General features: G+C 48.7%; 1 protein-coding gene across 1 annotated transcript in view; it reads left to right on the top strand.

Annotated features, from left to right (window-relative positions):
* Positions 1 to 20,365, top strand: part of GPC3 (glypican 3) — a 153,198-nt gene that overhangs the window by 105,203 nt on the left and 27,630 nt on the right. Inside the window, exon 6 of the mRNA XM_075720799.1 lies at positions 2,135 to 2,255. Within this exon, the coding sequence (XP_075576914.1) occupies positions 2,135 to 2,255 (121 nt within the window). The remainder of the gene's footprint in view (positions 1 to 2,134; positions 2,256 to 20,365) is intronic.

Genomic DNA, 20,365 nt, shown 5'->3' with positions numbered 1-20,365 from the left:
CTTGGGAGACCCAAGCTGATGTCTCTGCTTTGCAGTGACGCTTCTCCTGTACCTGGACAAGCTGTTTATGTCTGGAAACAGGAGTATACACAGGTGTGTTCTCCTCTGTCAGAGGCACACACACCTCATTTCTCCCATCCTTCTTCGTCTGTCATCTCTTCCAGGGAAGCATCTCACGGGGTTGTCAGCCCTCAGCTGAGCTGTGGATGGGGAGTGCCCAGCGCTGGGGACCCACGTGGGGATGCAGAGCACTCCTGTACACGTAACTCCTGCTCTGAAAAAGCCTTGGAGTGGAAATCAGCCTCAGTCCTGTATTTTAAATGGTGCAAATATTTCAGGTCAGGGGCAGATTCCTGCTGCACCAGTATAAATCTGGGATTGCCTTTGCATCCCCCCATGTCTGAGTTGATCTCATTCCTAATTTAGAGTTTCAGTGGGGCCAACCTCCTGTGTATCCCCAAAACCCTTAGTGTGTCCTGAAAGCTGTTGTGGCTGAATGCTCCCACACCTCTTGCTTTCTCCCCCAGCAAAGCACCCTCTCCGATGGCCCCACCATCCCTCCTGTCTCTCTCCCTGCCTTTAAATCCTTGCTGAAGTCCCACTTCCTCCCCAAAGCCTCTGTGAAATGGGCTGACTGTCATCACCTGAACTCTCCCGGCAGCGTGGGGATGAAGGATTAGTGGGCAGGGGAGCGGGGAGCTGGCAGACGGGGAGGCAGTCGCTGGGGCTGGTGCTGAGAGTTGGGTAAGGACATGATGCGTAGGAGATGAATCGCAGAAAGGAATATTCATCGTGTTTACCCACGGCACCGGAAAAACAGACGTACAGTAAAGCAGACTGATGCTTGGTGTTATCTTGGCAATCTTGCTTTTGTAGGCTGTGCCGGGTTTGGCAGTGTGTGCTCGGGCTGTCAGTTCTTGGAGACGAGGACTTGTTTTGTGCTTGTAGAGTACCGTGGCCTGTCATCGGGGCTGCGATGAATACCAACAACCCACAGCTCGAGAAGGCACCAGCATGCGCTGTGCCACTGCTGTGGTGGCAGCCGCTTGCTCTGGTCCTGAAGCCGAGTTTGAGGTTGGTGTGGATGCGCTTGTCTCACGTCCTGAGCATCACGAGCTGTTACCCAGGTACTGAGTGTAGAAACGCATTCCTCCAAAGACAAGCATGCAGTGATCCCTCTGGCCCTCTTCTCACTTTTATCGCTCTGATAAACTTTGCCATTCCATAAATTTTGCAGCAGTGAATTTATATTTCTTTCCTAATCTCTGATGAAAAAGCTGAGTGCTGGCTTGGCTGCCCATCTCTGCAGAGCTGCCGTGGCAGCTCAGGGAGGGTCCCTGTGGAGAGCTGCATCTGGAGATCTCTCCGCCAGCTCTTAATCTGCTTTACGGGTGCTTTACTGACTTGCATGGTACCCATGTAAATCGAGATATTGTGTGGTGCAGAGCCCAGCACCGTACCAAAGTCAAGGTATGTACTGTCTAAGCAGTTACTTTGATCCCCAAAGCTGGATCTCATCAAAGACTGAAATCAGGATTGTTTGACAACACCTATTTTCCATTAGCAAGGTTGACAGCATTAATTATATTCTGATGCTTTAATTCTTTATTATTGAAATCACACATCAGTGATAGTCATTATTTTGCAAGGGGGTTGATGTTATGCTAATCAGCTTGCAGTTAACTGGGTCATCCCACTCATTTTTTTTGGCTGTGGGCACAACACTACCGCTCTTGTACTGGAGTCTCTGTGGTCTGCCAAGATTTATTTTAAACAAACATGAGCAAGCCAGAATTTCTGAGCCAGCTTTTTTAGGACTCTTGGGTGCAAGTTATGTGAAAATATTTATCCCTGTTGTATACTGTTTAACGTCTTCCTTGGTTACTAATGGACTGGAAAGGACTTCATTGTCCTCAAGTGATACAAGTACATGATCTTGCTGCTTTGCAAAGGCAGAGCAGAAATATTTATGGGAATCTTCTGCCTTTTCTTTGTCATTATTAACTGTTTTGCACTCTCTGTTTTGGAAAGGGTTGGTGCTTATCTTGGGATTTCTTTTGTTTGTACTGAACTTTAAAGATCTCCTCTATATTAGCCCATCACATCGTGGTCTCCTCTCTTCTCACTTCCACAGGTACAGTCCCCAAATCACAAGGAATGGAGCAAAAGCTCAGCCTGGCAACCACGAGGTGAAGATGAAAGGTCCTGAGCCAGTGATCAGCCAGATTATTGACAAGCTGAAACACATCAACCAGGTTTGTTGCAGGCATGCCAGCAGGGATGGCTCCAGAGTGGGCGGTTTCCGAATCAGTCTGGCCTCCCCCACACTTTCTCCGGGCTCAGCCAGACAACCCGGGGCATCTCTATCTCCCGCAGCTGCGTGCGGAGCCAGTGCCGCCTTGGCCCCGCGCGGTACCAGGCTTGCAGGGCACGTGTGGCAGGTCCTGATTCATGCACGCTGGCGGGGTGCTCCGCAGGTGCAGCGGGAGCTGCAGGGCACGTGCGTTGCAGCCCTCCAGGGCTCAGCCTGCGCCCGGGAGGATGCATGGCTGCATCCTTGCGGTGCGCTTCGGCTTGGCATATATCCCCCATGTGATGGAGGACCAGGAAAGTTGGAGCCCCCGAGCACAAGGTGCTGGCAGGGGTCTGTGTGGCATGTGCCTGATGTCCCCTCTGGTCACAGGAGGCCCCTTTGGCGTTGCATGCGGCTGGCAGAGAGGGTCACTTGTTTCTTTGCTGTGTCTCCCTGGACATCCGCTCCCCATTACTACTGGGGCAAGTTACCATTGAATGGGGAGATGGCAGAGCTGGATGAGACCCTTTCTGCTGGGGAGGGAGCTTCCTTCCCACAGTCTCAAAGCCGGTATCCTTGCCAGGACAAGCAGTATCTTGTCTCTACCCATCATGCCAGGCTAGGTTAGGTCTGTGAACAAGCCCCACCGCTGCCAAGGGATTAGGTGGCACCTCTGCGCGGCGTTCAGCTTGCAACTGTTAACCTCCCAGCGCTCTTCTGCAGCGTTGCCTTGGGCCAGCCAGGCTGGGGTCCGGCTCTGGACTCTGCTCTCCTCTCTGTGTCACTGAGTAACTTGTAGAGGGGATGTTTTTCAGTAGGCTGGTAGCTTGGACCTCTGCACTTTCCAGGGACACACAGCGTTGGGACCTTGCAGGGCAAATACTCGGGTGGTAATGCTGCCTGTTAATACAGCTGAGCTGCCCAGTCTCTCCCAAGAGAGCTCTTACCAGTGGGGACCTTGTTCAGGGTCACTCTGGCATGAGGCCTTGGGCAGCAGCCCGTTCCCGGGGTTAAGCCGAGCTTTGCTTCCCCTCCGGGTGGGCTGCGAGTGCTGGTCTGTCTGGAGTTGCTGGCTTAGCGACTTTTCTGCTAACCTCTGCTTTCCTGCTCCTGTGACTGCCAGGGACTGTTTTCATAGCAGTTCCCGGTTTAACCCCTGCACCTTCCGATGCAGGCACGCCTCATTAGCTGCTGTCTGCGAGTGGGATGCAGCGAGGGATTCGGGGTTCCTGGGAGCACCCCGGCACGTGGGAGCCGATGTGGGCAGCAACAGCAGCACAGCCCGCTCTGCCTTCCCGCATGCCTCCCTGTGCTAAACCATGCCATCTGCCAACAGCCCATAATTATTATTAAAATAATTTAAAATTATTAAAAAAAAAATAGCATAATCAGCTCCCCGTTAAATGGGGTAGAGGGCAGGCTTCAACCTGCAGGTGATAATGATATTTTGCCATTCACAGTGAGAAAGTCGCACCGAACAAAACATGGTTATTAGTGTACTTGAAACTGCTGACATAAAGTGGTTGTGAAATGCTGGCTGCCAGATTGGGTCAAGTTAGGTCTTTGCTGAACAGTTCAGGCTGCTGAGGAGCGGAGATTTGTGGAATGAGAGACCCTGGGTAAACATTGCCGGGCTGAACTCAGCTGTTTGCAGCAGCAGAGTGTCTTTGTCAGCCGCTGCTCTGGGAAAAATATTGATAAGGGGGTGAATGTGGTCAGCTTGGTCATGATCTCTTACAGCGCTTCCCCTCCTTGGCTTACAGTATCAGATTGGAGCGCGTTATGGGGGGCAGGTGAGTTGTTTTGGTTTAAATGGTGTAAATGTAAGAGTCCAAAAAATGTCAAACCCTCTTGTAAAGTTGTGTTTGAGAAAGAGGGGGAAAGAGGATAAAATGAGGAGAAAATGGGAAGTGACTTGTGAAAATTAGTTATGAACCTAGCTATTCCTGTGGAGGGTCTTTCATCTATTGTAAGTAGCTTATATACCGGGAAAGTAACTGCAGAGGTCACTTAAATTTGGGATTTGGGGTGTCATAGCTCACCATCACACTTATTTTCTTGGCCTGCCGAAGTTTTGCGCTCTCCTTCACATCTGGAATGCATCTTGAACGCCAAAGAGTAGGAAATGTGGAAGGAGCAGCTCTGGATGAATTACAGTTGTGTTTTTCAGGTGTTGGCTTCAGATCTGGGAAGCAGTAGGGACTCCTGGGCTGGGGAGGGGTGAAAATCTCCTGATCCACCAAGCTCAAACCAACAGCGGCTTTTAAGGGTTTTCTAACATCCAGAATCTTTTGGAGAAAAGAGCATCTTTTCGAGCGTTTGTAGTGCTCAGAGCTGTAAACTGGATTCCCCACGTGATTACCAGTAAATTGTGGATCTAGTACCATATAATGAATTCCTCCCTCTGTGTTGTGTTGGAGATGCAGCTTGGATTTTGTGGACGTGGGTAGACTCAGGAACCATGCTAGCTGGTGCAAGTTTTGTTAAGAGTTCCACAGCTTTTACTTTTACTTGTAGATTTTTGCTAATGTCTGTAATTTGCTGACGACTTGGCTTCGATTTATTCCAGGCTGCTCATGCTGCTGAAAAATGTGTGTTCTTTCAGCAGTAAGCCACATTTTCGAGCTTGCTTGAGTTTGGCAAATGTGTTGTGTGTGGAAATCATGCTCGCTCATTAGTTCGTGTCTTCTCAAACTGAATCTGGGTAAGTGCACACATATATATGAGAAAATCTCATCAAACTTTTGCAGTTTGAAATGAGAATGGTGTTTGTGCACTGGAACAAAATCCACGGGGACTGGAAGGAGTAAGCAGTATAGAAGACTTAACCCAGAGTGAAGGGGAAGTAAAGTTTGCCAGATTGTATTAGTTTGGTTCAAGCACCTTTTATCAAGCTAAAATAAATAAATGACTAAAGCTCACTGCCTGAGCGGTGTGCTGTCTCAAATCAGTCCTTTGTGGATGAGTCCCCCTCGGTGGTGCCAGCTCATCACATAGAGGCTCCAGACCATTTTTGTTTCACCCGAATGTGTGATTGTGGGTGGTGCTGTTTTCTGTGCATTGGTGGGTGAGATGGTTTATTATTGCCATATTGGAAGTAAGGATTTTTTTTTTTTTCCCACTTCTATTAAATGTCTACCAAGTTTTGATTTGAGTTATTTTTGCTGTGTGCCCAGAGGCATGAACAACCCATCCATAAATATTAGCATTGTTATCTCAGCTGGGAGGCCAAGGGTCACCTTCAGGAAAATGAGTTGGAATTGGTTCCTAACTTTTATTTCCTAGAGTGGATAGGGTCTTTTTCTAGCTAGAAGGGTTTTCACTCATTGCACACGTGAAACTATATTGAAATGGAAAGGTTATTCTGTGTCAGCACGAGGTCTTGCTCAGTTTTTTGTGACTTTGTAGCATCCCTAGGCAAAAAGTGGTGTGCGAGGTGAGCTATTTCCTCTGGTCACTCAATTTTCCTCCCACCGCAGGGACATTTAGGTGGCTGACAGATGGGGATGAGGTTCAGGTTTTAACAGATATGCATGGAGGTGGGAGCTGCGGTATCCCATGTCCCAGGCACTCTGCCAATTCAATAGGAATTGAACCTCCTCCCAAGAAAGGCTCTGGAGAGTGGACCCGAGCGATGCTGGTGCGAGGATGTAGCGGGGATGGAGACTGCGGGTACCAGATCAGCCAATGTGACACTCTTGGTCCTCCCTCCTGTCCCTCTCGGTCCCCAGCTGACCGTGTGCTCTCTCCAGTGCTTACAGGGCTCTGATGCCATTGAAGTGGATGCTTTACCCCATCCTTACTGCACTTACCTGTTTAAGCTTGTGCCCAGTTCTGATCCCTTTCTATGCTTAGATAAATCCTGGTGTTTGTCATAGGACCATCTCTAGGAGGAAGAGTGTAATATTGGAAGAAAAGGGGGGAAAAACCCACCAAAAATGAAGAACAAAATCCATAAAAGGAAACTTAACTGGGGGAGATGTGTCTTTACAAGACTGAAGGGCCTGGAAACATATTGTACATTTCCAGACACTGGAGTTAAGGGCTCATTTAGAATATTTCAGATATACTGGAGTTTGACAGTTCTTTGGTTTCCACATCAAACAATCTGTAATTTATTGCCCCGTGTAGGGACTGTGTTTTTATCATATTGCATATTCTCTAGCCAGAAATCTAACTACCATATAAGCTCTTGAAAAAAAACCCTTTGGGGATTGGAATCCAGGCAATATGCTTTCACAGACCCTGGGAAACCCGCTTTGATTTATTTCCTTGGAAATAAGGAGAACATACAATTTCTTGGAGTATTACAGCTGTTCCCCCCAAGCAGGATCTCGTCGCCTTTCTTCACGTGCTCGGTGTAAAGACCCGGGTCCTGTAGCGAGCCCCGTGTGAAAGCGCCTTGCGTTGCTGTTCGTGGGGTTTACAGGAGGATGAGAACAAAATTTAGAAGTTTTACGAGGCAGTAAACCACAGAGCTCTAGCTGGAAAGGGGGAAAAAAAAAGGACGGCCCAGAGGTGTGAATGACCGAAGACAAAATAGACTTGAAGTTTGCAAAAAAGCATGCCCCGGCATTTAAATGGCCACGTTTGAAGCTGGGTTGATCAACCAATATGTCCTATATTTGTTTGTAGGTTTAATGGGCTGTTTCCCTGCGGCCTGGCTGCTGGGAGAGGGCACGGCAGAGGTCACGCAGAAGTTAATTTGGAAAGAGGCCAAAAGGCCACAACTTGATTGAATCAAATGTAAACAAAATAGGCCTGGGAACAGCGCGATGCCCTTGTGCCTGAGTCTCTCAAACTCTTTGCGCGGAATACAGAGCGTGGCGGAGCGTCAGGGACCGGTGAAGGGGGTTTAACCCTGCCACGGGGGGACGATGCTTGGGGTAGCAAAGGGTCGGATCTGGACCCGGCTCGGGGCGCGCAGGGAACCTGCAAACGGGCTGTCCGGGCGGCGCAATGATTGCTCTCCATGCGCGGGGCAGCTCGGGGAGGCCGCGGGCGCTCCTGGGGAGACGTGGGGTCCCGGGGGGCTGCCTTGCCGGACCCTGTCCTGGGCAGCTCCAAGCAGGGAAAACTATTGAGTTTCTTAGGGGAGACCCTGGGGAGCTGAGGAGTTTTCAGGAATATATTTCCCATTCAGAATAATCCATGACTCTGACGGATTTGGTGGAATCACATCTTTCTGGGGCTTGCTGGGCTTTGTGACGTTTATTATTCCCACTGTATTTTAATTCCCTAGCCAGATGAAGCAGCATAATAATTAGAAAACCGCACAAACTGCCAGATTGTTAAATAATGTGATGCACAATGCTTATCACTTGAAAATACTTACATTGCACCAAAACAAGTCACTTTTGGCTAATTTTCCACTTTTAATAAGTTAACACTACAATGTCTGAAGTGCTGTATATGTGTAACATAATTTGTCAAGTCCTCAAAAGAAACATTAATAAACACAATAATTACTTGGACACGCCTTTTGTTCAACATTATTAAACAGTTTGTAACAATTAAAATATTAAAACCACACGTTGTTGAAAGCAACCAGACATTGCAATTATTTCTTACTAAGGCTATTAAATAAAATGACAGAAGATTTTTATTTTCATGATAAATGTGTTTTGGAATGGATCAACTAATTCTTCTTTTACTACACAAAATAATCTATAGCTCCACCAAGTCTAGGCCTGATATTTAAAGACTAACTCCATTCTCCTTTTGAGCCGTGCCTTGGCTCTCGTTAACACGCTGGGTAAATGCTCTCCGACTCCATATGCAAGTGGCAATTACAGGATTTTGCCAGGCCAGTTAAATCAGGGGAAGTGTGACCCTCTGTAACAAGACCATAATAAAATTTGAACCTATCTGACTGTCGGGTTGCTTTTTAAACCCAAACCCCTCCTTTCCATCTTAGTAAGAGCCAGCGTTTGCCCACACCAGCTATCGCCCGTTGGGACCTTATCTGCAAACGTCCCGGCTTTATCGGGTTTGTTGTGGGAACACTGTACCCACAGGTCACCCAAAATGGGTTTTCTTTAACAGCTCAAGATTAATTGGGCCTGGTGTGTTTGCGTGTGTGGTTTTTAAACAGACATGTAATCTGGGCTGTGTTTGCTGAAGTTTCTCGCCTGTTTTTGCTATGGTCTTGCACGAGACAGGAGTCTAAGGGCTGTGCTGTTAAGTCCTATGCTTTTACTGCTTGTGCAGTTACATTTATTGTGGAATGTGAGGTATTTCCCATTTTCAGTAAGGAAAGGGCGGTAAATAGGCACATTTCTGGTACTGCTTGGTGACACCGAAACTTGGAGTTGTGCTGAGGGCCTGAGCATCTCCTGTGCGCTGCGTGAACCCGGCTGTGACTGCTGTCTCTTACTGACAGGTTGCTTTTATTGAAGGTAGTGCCAAAACACCCGTCAATATCCAAAGTCCTCATATCAGCCAGTTTTTTGGAGAAAATAATTCATTGTAGGATTTTCTTCAGAGCACCCAAGTCCTTTGGTTCATCCCCATGTGTCCCTTTTTTTGGTAAATAATGGGACTGCAGAGCTGTCATTTTTTGAGACAGGATTCACTGTTTCCTTGTCCTTCCTACTTTCATTTGTTCTTCCCCTGGCAATGAATTTCAAGAACTCATGGGAGAGGACTGAGAAAGGTGCGTTCCCGTGTGAAGCCACGTGTCTCCTTTATTGGTATGAAAAAAGAACGTCTCGCCTGTGCTTCCTTTTTGCTAGTCCCGCTTGCCTTTCCGGGGGTTGCTTTATTCATCTGTGGTGTTTTGCTGCTTCTCTAGTATCAGAAAAGATGTTTAGCTCAGTTGAGATATAGGAGCAGCAAAGCTTTCCCAGGCGGTGGATCCGGCTCCTTGCTTTTCTTAGCAAGACTGGGAAGCTGCTGGGGCTGAGCTTGGATGGGTGGCGGTTCTGGCTGGTCTCCACTAGTTTATTGTTTGGCGTTCATAACCTTTGGGTAACATAAATAGCATTTTAGCACTCTCCTTCCCTGAAATTCCCCACTTGCTGTGGTCTTATGTACGAGAAGGGATTCAACTTTACCCCGGTGGCTTCAGCTCCGGCAGGGAGGCAGGTGCCTCAGGTGTGTCCTGCAGGGACCAGCCTCCAAACAATGCTGTGGAAATCAGCTGGAAAAAAAATACTTTTAAAGGGGATTCATTTGCTTTTGTGTCCAAAACATGCAGCTGATGCACAGCGGTGCTTTAAAACAAACACCAGATATCCTGTACCAGCGCTGGAGTTTATCCTGTACCAGCGCTGGAGTTTATCCTGTTGCGGAGGAAACAAACTTGGAGGAATCCTTGTGCAGCAAAACACGGTGTAAGTGGAGCTGTTGATACCAAACTAACAGAGAATTACAGTTATTCTGGGCCTCCGTAGTTGTATTGAGTGTCGCCTCGTGTTGTGACTCAGGCTGGTAATTCAATCAGTAGATGTCTGAGGTAGGTGTCCTCCTTGATTGGTAGGTTTCTCATTGATGTGTTTTTCTCCAAAATTTGACTTAACATCACAGTTTTTAAAGTGTGGTCCAGACTGAGAGGAGACTGGGATTCGGGGAGCTAATCTTCATCGTCCAGAGCAGGCCTGGAAGGTACGCTGTGGTCTTCTTGGCCGAAGAACAGCTCTTATTGCTTTTGTTCCCAAGAAAAAGCCTCATTAACAGTAATGTTACTTTTTGTTCCAGCCTGAGGTCGTGTAACCGCTTAGCAATGATGTTCTCAGGGGAAGGGAGGAAAAAGCAGCGCTGTCAGATGCTCTGCGGGCAGGGAGGACCACTCTGCATCCCGGGCTTTGCTTCGGGAGCGTTGTGCCCAGCTGTCGCGTGATGTGCAGGCGGTGCTTCTGTGAGCCGGGATGCCTGTGAGATTCCTGCTCCATCCCTAGCTGCTTTGTGTGCCGGGAGGGTAGGAGCTGGGGGTTTCCCTAGTGTAATTCTGTCACTTCACTTTGCAGTGGAAACAAGACACGTTTATGGCGTTTTTTCTCCCAGAGGTGTTAATGTGTATGTGGTGCGTGCCACCAGCCGCGGATGGGTAGCGGAGGAGTCCTTCCAGATCCAACCCGCTGTGGATTTGTGTGTAACTTACATTGAAGGAACTGAAAGCACTCACTAGTTTGGCATCCCTTTGATGGAAAAGGCAGAGTAAAGTGTCTTACCACTGTGTGCAGAAAGGTGTTAGCTGGCTGAAGCAGTTCATCTTCTGGTCTCAACAGCTTTGTCCTTGCAGCAAATGTCACCAGAGCTTTCCTGGTCTGAAGTTAGAAGAGGCATTGGACCTACACCCCACCCAGCAGTCCTGTTCTGGGAGAGGGTGGTCCCTTTCTTAAAGCACTGGCTTGGCTTGGTAAGAAGCTAAGGCTGCTCCTGGGACCTCTCCTGATGCTCTTCCCCACCTCCATGGAGGCAGTGGCCAGCACAGACCGCTGCAGCTTTCATCCAAGCCGTGCTGCTGTCAGAAAGTGCAAGAGGTTTTGTACATTTTAGGTAATGAATAATTTGTAATCTTGCTCCTTCTGTTACACCTGCTGATGAAGCAGATGTTTGTAATTAGGCAGGTCTCTGCACTGGCAAACCCTGTCCCCAGTCAGTGAGACTGCGCTGACCTGTCTGCGTTGGGGCAGGTGTAAATAACCCACACGGCTCAGGAGGACTCTCTCAGTTAATGCGGTTGCTCGTTAAACGTCTTAGCTTGGTTTTGACATGTAGCTGACTGCAAAGGCTGGGTTGTATTTTAGTGCTCTTGCTGTTGGAGCACGTGCTGTGAGAGATGGCCCTTGCAGCACATAAAACTCTGAGAACAAACAGGGAAGTTTAGTTTGCAGCAATATTTATTGCCTATGGCCTCGCTCAACTGTATTGTGAGGGAACGGTATTTAAAAGAAGAAAATGTGCTTGGCTGGCCTTTCTGAGGACACATGGAAGAAGATGCTGTCTTGTGAAGCACGGGGAGCTGGGAGGCAGCTGGCTGAGGATGGGTGTCTGAGCCATCAAGATGTATCGTGATGGGCAAGAAGTTACTTTTTATTTTTGGCAGGACCCCCCGAATGCCTCCCGCCTACCAGTGGGGAAGGAGGTTACTGACCTTTTGTGCTCCTAAATGCTGAGGGTGAGACTCATGTAGGTGCATTTCAGGGCTTCCTCTGCGAGTGTTGGGTCTCGCTGGGGGAGGGTATAAAGTCACCAGCTTTGAACCTAATTTAAACACTGAGTTGCTTCAGCTGCTCAGCTGGTGGTTGTGCATCTGTGTGGGAGAATCACCCCGGGCAGGGCTCCTCTTGCCTGCAGCTCTGGAGGCCTGAGCCTTGCCGGGTCTGTTTCTGTTGGATGCATTCAGTATCGGTGCTGAGTTGCACCCCAGAGTGTCAGCAGCACCCGTGCTGGAGCCTGGATGTTTTCTTATCCTGTTTGTAGACCCATCCTAGGAGGCAGGTGCCAGTATTGACACTGGAAAAGCTGTGTCTGTGAAGTTAAATTTTCTCCTCTTTTGGTTTTAGCAAGCAGCAGCCATGCTCTGAATGCAGAGGAGAGCTGTGACCTTGCCCAGGAGGCTGCTCAGCCATCAGCCATTAATTAGGGACCACGGAGGCTGGAGAGACCCTGTTCCTGGGATTACTTCTGGTCTGGTTTGTCTCAGTCGAATGCCTGTTTAATGTGAAGTGCATAAATACTTGTGGCAGCAGGGCCTGGGGCTCTGGGCTCCCCGCTCCAGCTGGGTGCCTTCCCCAGCATCCCCAGCCCCGTCCTGCCTGCAGACCCCGCTCCCAGCTCCCTGCTCTCCTCTCACACAGGACGGGGCAGTGGCTGTCAGGTGGCAGAGGCGGCCACGGGATGCTGGAGGCCACCAACCCCCCCAGCTCCCAAGGAGCCGGTCCAGGCCTCAGCTAGGCACAACCTGCCCCGGCGCGGCGGCCGGTGGGTCCCCAGGGAGAGCGGAATGGCTGCTCGCTCCTCCCTAGCTAACAGGTTTGGGGAGTGTTTGCCATGGCATCCTCCTCTTCCTCCTGCTTGGTTTAAGTCTCTGCTGAAATCAACGGCTCAGTAATTAGCCCCGCACTGGGGTTGTCTTATCTGATGGGAGGTAACTGGCTTTTGAGGCAGCTGTTCAGTCCCCTGTGACACCTCTGTGGAGCTGGCACATTCAGCAGAGCTGCTTGCAGTTGCTTTTTGGGCTTCCACTGTCTTGGGGTGAAGTGAATGCAAAAGTAAAGCTATAACGAGCGGCCCCCGCAAGGGCAGGGTGCGGCCACGGGGACAAGGGCTGGTGTTCTGGCAGAAACCTCTGTACAAGACAACATTGTGCACAAAAATACATGATTTGAGAAGTTCTTTTCCGCTGGGAGCTTGTAGGGGAAAAGGGAAGCGGCTGGGACAGAGATTTGTCTCTCATTTGTGTGGCAGAAGGAGAAGGGGGGGAAAAAATCCTTCCGGCACAGCTCTCTGCTCACTGTTTCCTACCTGGTGCCAAGGACGAGATGTTTGTCTCGCAGGCAGCCCCAGCAGACGTTGCTGACAGCCGGAGAGCAGCCATGTCTGCCGGAGCCTGAGCCAAGAGGAAATCTCCCAGCCACTCCGACGCAGGCTGGGCTGAGCTGGGCGGCGAGGAGGCTGCAGGGACCCACTCGCTGCTGCATGCCCTGCCTTGGGCACGCTAGCCCCCCTCTATAGAAACGTGGGGGTTTTTTAGCAGAGGGCTCAAGGTGATATGATACCTACATGTCCTTCTAGATGCTCTTGCATCTAGGGCACCTTCCTTCCAGGCCAGCCCTGCTCAGATGCCTGAAGGACCTGATGGTGATGAGGTGGTTGATTGCTCCACCTCTACCCGTGTTGTCTTCTTGTTCCTTCTGCTCCTACTTTGCTTGTTGTCTCATGTTTTGTCTTCTGGTGATGTGCACTTTGGGCTTTCCTGAGAGGTGTTTGGATGGCAGAGTGGGGTTCTGCTCCAACATAACTAAACAAAATATGGAAAATATGGGTAATAGCAGTGACGGGTCCTGGCCCATGTAGGCTCCCACACCCCTCCTTCACTCAGTTGCCAACCCCCCGAGGGGTGGCTGCTTGACAGGTGGAGGACTTGGTCCAGGTTCTCCTGTCTAGTGACGCAGAGCGGGTGGATAGGAGAGGGGAAGGCAGCTGGGGCTGCTGGTAGGAGACTGAGAAACTTTGTGGGGAGAAGGAGCAGGGATATGATGCCAGTGAAGAAACGGTGTGAGAAGGGGTCAAGGCAGACAGCCCTTGCAGGTAGCAAGGAAGGGAGCATCTTTGCAGTGTGTTTCCACCCTCGACAGGCGTCTGTGGTTACGTGCCTGGTGGGGGCAGCTCTCTTGGTGACTTTCTTTCCTTGTTTAGTTCTTCCAGGCAGTCTGAGAGCCCAAGTGGTCTGGAAATACTAGCTCTCTCCCTGATGCAGGTCACGGGATTAACGTGGCGTTCTGCTCCCCTTTATCAACATACAGGTTTCCTGGGTTTTGTGCCAGATGTCCTCAGGAGATGGTCTGGCATGAGTAGCACTAGATCTGGAGCGGTTATGGGCCCTGTGGCAGAGACTGGGACTGAGGAAATGATGCAGGTCAGCCCAGGCAAAGCGAAGAAGAGCTGGAAGGGGATGTTTGCAGTAACGAGCTGCATTCCTACGTCACTTCTAGAGAAGTGGTAGCTCATAGGAGTCTGTCCGATCATGGCAGGAGAAGGTCCAGGCAGACTCCAGGAAGGTGCTGAAGGCATCATCTATTGCCTGGTCCAACTGTGTGTTCAGTGACTGGTTTAATGATTGGGTTTTTGGAGTTTGAGGAATGTCTGCGTTTGATGGAGGTGGATGGCAGTGTGTAGGAAGGGATGCTGAAGGACCGGTAGTAGTTTGGTCTCAGAAATGCAAAGGAGGAGAAGGAGCTATAGCAGCTCACAAAGAGAAAGGCAGCATTTCTCTGGTGTTGGCATTGATGCCGGGCTCAGGGGATGAGCCAGAAGCAGACAGGGACTGCTCAGGTCCCCAGCAGGTTGGACTGGACCCTGCAGCCCTGCTCAGCACCCACACCATCCTGTTCCTTCCTACAGCCACACAAAAACAAGCCATAAATAGCTGCGGGGTGGAAGGGGAAGGAACTGGATGTAAGGTGAATGAGCTGATCGTAAAGCCTGAGTAATCTCTTTTTCGCATGTGCCCTGTGATGAATGAGCATTTGTTCGGGTCGCGGAAGTGACACCTCCCCTGCCTGGGGGAGAGCAGGCAGGAGCCCGTCCCTCTGCCTGCCGTGGTGCCAGCGAGGACTTAACCTCCGTGTCCACAGGAGCATCCTGTTCTGGACATCGGCCTGCCGTCACCAAACCAGAGCACTTCATAATGGCTTGGCAGCCCCTTCTGCTGCCGAAAGAGATTTACTGTCCAGTGCGGACTCATTTTAATTACTGCCAGCACTTACGGGTCTTTATCTGTCTTCCTTTACCCATAGGGATGTTGTCAGTTTTGATAGCTAATCTGGAATTAAGCTGATGATCCATAAAGTAGGGCCACCCTTTGGCCAATAACTCACTGCTGTCACCAGCTTCTTTGTGCTATCAGGAGGGTGACCAGGAAAACTGATCTACTGGCAGCTGAGAGCATCGCCTCTGGAGCCCACGAAGGCAGTACAGGGGGTCCTGCTGCGCCAGTAGACCCTGGGTGATGCATGGTAGGGATCTTTCCTGTTCCAGGAGATGGTATTTTGAGTGCTAGAAGTAAAGACTAAAACATTTTTATGGCTGAAGAGCCACAATATAAACTCAGAGCTGTGGTTCAACCCTTTTTACACCCTTTGCCACAGGCTGGTGTGGAGCCCCAAGAGCAGTGCATGTGGAGGACGTCCCGGGGCTGTCCCTTGCCCACCCTGCCCAGAGCAGGCAGGAGGTGTTGCCTGGGGCTTGGTCTGCCGAGTACAGCTTCAGCAGTACAAAACCTGCGATGTCTCAAAGCAGGCAGCACAGGGAAGTGCAGAATTTGCTTTAGAGCAGCTGATAAAACAGCTGACGTGCCCAACTCGTTGTTTTTCCAAGCACTGAAAATGACTTTTCCAGCTCCAAAGCCTGCTTCCACTTTATTAACAGTTGATTAGTGATCGCTCCTTGTTGTGCTGAGCTTGAAACAGGAGTATGGTTAGGAACATGTTTCTTCTCTGCCACGTCTGTGCTGCCAAGGTGCATCCAACTGGAAGGGCCATAAGGAGACCACAATTCGGGTGTCCTCCTGCCAAAATGGGCTTTTCTGGCCATGGGCTAATGTTGTGGTGGGAAGGGGAGCGATGCTGGCCTGTGTGCACACGCACACATGTTCACTCTTGCAAGACAGAAGAACAGATCCTGGTATTTACAGATATTTTTAAAGTTTTAAATATCCTTATTTTTAAATGGCATTTGGTGCTCGGTGCCAGGGAACATTGAGTTTTTCTGTAATATGCGTTGCATTTTGTTGCCGCCCAAGAGGGAGAAAGCTCTCTAGAGCTTGGAAAGAGGCAAGTGAATACAATGCTGTTGATGTTGAGTTTCTGCTTGCACACACTCCTGTGGCACCAAGGCCCCTGTCCACAGAAAGGATAAACTGAATGGAGCTGGGAAATATGAAAGTGGAGTGGAGGGCACCAGCAAATCTCATGTTGAGGGTTGGTTAAATAATAAAGAAAGTATTTGCCTAATAAAAGATAATTTTTTCCATGCTATTTCCAGAGGAAGTGGAGAGAATCGATTCTCCTGTTGCTTGCTTGTTTGTGTATGATCATGCCACAAAATTCAAAACACATGAGTTTTCAAAAAGTCCACAACTTCAGCCTTTTAAAATAGGTTCCTTTCCCCAATTCTTGCTTGTGATCAGATAATGACCTTCGTAAGCAAAACAACCCCAGCTGTATTTCATAATGGGAATATACTTCTGTACATTGTAATGAGCTGTTAACAGGGAACAGTATCGTGTGAAAATCTGCACGTTTCCCATGATGCTGCCCTGATTTAAAAGCCACCCATAAATTATTCAGTATTGCAGATTTCAAGGTCAGGACTGGCCATAACATCTAGTTTTTCTCCCCCAAAAGCAATGTTTTCAGCAGGTTGGAATTTAAAATAGAAAAACCTGAGCTGTTGGGAATCTCGGGAGTTGTGTGGGAAGTAGGGTTGCTACTCTACCCTTAATTGGTTTCGTGGTGGACTTGGTAATGTTAGGTTAATGGTTGGACTGGATGATCTTAAAGGTCTTTTCCAACCCAAACAATTCTATGATTCTAAGTACAGCGGCATCTGTGTTAGGTATCCAAAAGTGTGTGGCCAGAACGGGCAGCTTGTGCGATGCAAGGGGAAATAATGCCTTTGGTCCTCCAAAACTCTTTCTTACCAAAGAAAGTCATCCCAAGTTTTGCAGACAGTCCTGAGCTGGTGAGTTTGGTTGAGTTTTGAAAAGTTTCTAGCAGAGCTAGGGTCTGGTTTTCGCTGCTGGGTCCAGTTCCCAGGGTCCCCTTCATGATGCCAAGCAGCACCTGGACACATGGCTGGGGATCCAGAGGAGTTTCTGCACTAAGGCACTTTTTCTGCTGGATGTGAGTACTTGATTATTAAGCGTATATTACAACCCTGAATATTATTTTAGCTGCAAGTTCAGTCTCCATCCTCTCCAGCTTTTTAGGTTTGATCGTATTCCAGAGGCTTACTAAAAACATGCAAAGAATTTCAGCAAAACTCTATGGAACACTTTTATTAAATTCTTTCAGTTGTGCAAGTTAAATTAAATGACAGCTCTGTCCACCAAAAGATTACAAATATCAATCAGACTTCTCCCCTAAACTCATGAAGGAATTAAATGTTTTTCTAAGAGTCTTCTATTCCCCGTAATAATCTGTTCGGCTGTTCTTTTTACTTTACATATTTTTGAAGTATGTTGAAAAGGATGATTTCTGCCCTAAAGGAGCTCACTGCCGATATTTTGTCTGAATTTGTGGGCACAATTTTGGGTATTGCTCAAACTGATATTTGCAATACTGCAGGCGTAGTTTCCAAAAGGGGAAAACAGCTATTAAACTACAGGCCAAGGAACACAATGCTGATTTCTTTTCCGAGACGGGAGATTAATGATAAAAAGTATATTGCAGCTCTCACTGTTTATGTTAAAATTGGAAAAACAAGACCAGGTGGCTCAGTGGGCTGGTGGGATGGTGAGCTCTGAGTAAAGTGGTTGTAAAGAATGAGGAATTATGAAGATTTCAACATACGGTGGCCCATCCAAATCCAGCTGAGTCATTACCCCGCGTTGCTGCATCTGTTTTTGTCTGGTCACTGTACGGTTATGAATAATTGTGTAAATCACGCTGGGATGCCCTGGGGAGCTTTCCTTGCAGAAAGGCTCGGCGCACCGTTCCCATATGGCTTGTTTTTTAGGCTGTAGGGAGACCACAGGACAAGCCAAGTAGCAAAGATGTATATGGAGACCAGCCGGGGCTGCCCGGCATCCCTTGTGCCAATGATCCGGCAGCTGACACGGCCGTGGAGGTACCGCAGCGCTGCCTGCCCTACCCATCCGGAGGGTCACGATTTAAAAGGGATGAGTTTGGAAATAAAACTGATGCATGCCTGACTCGGTGGAGCTTCTAGGCAGGAGCAAAGGCTGTGGCCCACGTGTTTCTTGCCATGGTGGTTGTGCAGGTGGGAGACGAATGCCCTGCAGACACCGCAGAGACGCGTGCATGCACGCAGACTCCCACAATTAGTCCTCTTGTTTACATCGGGTACATCGTAGTGTATTTTTGTCATTATGGTTTAGCACAGAAGAGTAGATACAACTGTAAACTCTTACAGCTGGATGAATTGTGATTAAGTTAAAGCTATCTGTTACATACTACTTTAGCGATTGCCGGACTATGTATTTTCCTGCCTCTTACCATAGACTTTAAACCACAGGACATGAATAAACTGTAATGTTAGGGTACAGCCAGCTCCGCTTGCTATTTAAGGATGGAAAACCTATGTTCAGTCCACCAAATACAATTTCGTAAAACGTGCAGACCATCGGGGAGGTTGTGTAATGGTTGATGAGTGGGACTGTGGCCAAAGCTGAGGCATCTGACAGCATTCCCGGGTCTGGATGCACCAACGGTGTGGGGTCAGACTTCTACCCTACACCAGGTCTCCTGCTAACGGTGCCAGTAAGTGTTGTGTCGTGGGCTTCATTTCTCCCAGACCCAGCTGCAAAATTTGACTCATTGAACCTCGCCGTGGTTCTCAGCAGCTGGGGAGCGCGTGGCTGAGGATGGAGTTTTTGTCCTGGGAAAGGAAGGAGCAGCGTGGAGCAGGGATGTCACGTTCACTCGATCCGAAGTCGGGGCCTGCGTGGCATTTCTCAGAAAGTTCCCATTTTATTATGACTACAAAGGCAAAGAAATTAAGCTGCTAATTTATGACGTGCCAAGAAAAAAGTAGTAATACAAGAAACACTCAGTAAGTTTAATGTTTGAAAACACACAATTGAAAAATCCTGATTTTTGCCCCACCCCCTGCTGAGCTTATTAAATCTGAAAATATCCCAAAGCTTAATTCTCTCCGCCAGAGAGTTCCTCTGCTGTTTTGAGTAAGTAATGAAAGTTGTGCTGCTGAGCTGCGTGGTGGGGTCCCGGCTGGCTTGCTCCATGCCTTGGATGCAGAGGAGTGAGCATCCCGCAGAGCAGCGAGCATTCTGCCGCTGAGCGGTTGCGGTCCACTTCCACTATGACGGGCTTGGTTTTTTAGCAATGGTGCACTGGGGCAATGGGTTCGACCTGGTGCATGTTGTAATTAGCTGCTGTGCGTGGGAGACCCTCGTTCTGAGCTGCTGTACTCTGTGCCGAGGACTGCCGTTAGCTGTGGGCTTCGTTTGGAGGAGAGAAATACAAGCGATAGTGTGAAGGCTTGAGCGGTCGGTGTGTTCGGTTCCTGGGCGAGGTCTTCGCCAAGCTACCCCCAGCACTGCATTTGCCTTTTTGTTTGTTTGGTTGTTGTTGTTTTGTGGTTACACTGTATTCTGGGAAAGGCCCGTAAATGTCTAAACAAAATAAAGTTCCTGAAGAGTGAACTTAACTGGTCTGAGCCAAAGCCTGTTGAAGGCTGTGGAAAAGCATCCTCTGAGTTTCAGGAAGATGAGCTGCATTTTACTTCCTACCGTGGATGTGGGACCCGGCAGGGCTGTCACGCCGGGTGGACTTTTGCGCGTGCCAAGGAGAGCTTTGCCGCGTTGTTTGATGCAGCCGGGGAACCCGAGGGGGTCTCACGTCGAGCCATTTGTTTTTCATTACGTTATGCTCCTCTAATATAAACACTAAGGTATGTGGACATTGCCGTGGACAGAGCGAGCCAGATGCTGAAAGCATTCCTCTAAGGCTGTATAAACTTCAGCAGCTAAATATTTTAGAAACTGTTTTCTAAGGCTAGCTTAATAGTTTTAAAATATAACCTAGATTCCAGATATTAAAAAATGCCTTGAAAGGCACGCATATTGTTGCAATAGATGGAACTAGCTAAACCCCTGAAGTATACAGAAAGCTCCCATTTTGCAGTATCCTCTCTGTTTCTTATCCTTTTCATTACTATTTTTTTTTAGTGCTGAGATTAAATTCAAGAAGACTTTTAACAGCAGAGTGGTAGTGATAGAAAGTTTCAGCATATATTAACCGGCTGACTCACACTTTTTCAAAGTGGATCTGGGTTTATGATGAAATAGCTGGCTGCTTTCAGCAATAGCAAAATCAGAAAAGTCAGCAGGAGGAGGAAGCCGACAGCTTAAAATGTGTTTAATCCCTCCGTGCGCTCTGAAGGGGCAGCGTGGGGAGCTCCCACCTGTGTTTGGAAAGCAGTCCTGACCCCGTGCTCGGTGGAGGTGTTCGAATTGCTGTCTCAGGGATGTGCAACCTGTCACTGTTAGTTAGGATTCAGCTTTAAAGCATCCTTTAAAGGGTCCTTTCGTTGTGTCGCTTGGCTCTCCCAAAAACTACCATCCTCTGCAATTCAAGAGTGAGGAATGAGATTTTTAGGTTATTTTTGTGGGGTGCCATAAGGAACTGAGAGGTCTGTCATTTC

Source organism: Pelecanus crispus, chromosome 13 (assembly GCF_030463565.1).
Source record: "Pelecanus crispus isolate bPelCri1 chromosome 13, bPelCri1.pri, whole genome shotgun sequence".
NCBI lineage: Eukaryota > Metazoa > Chordata > Aves > Pelecaniformes > Pelecanidae > Pelecanus > Pelecanus crispus.
The sequence above is the reverse complement of the archived record's forward strand: the minus strand, read 5'-3'. Positions and strand labels throughout refer to the sequence as shown.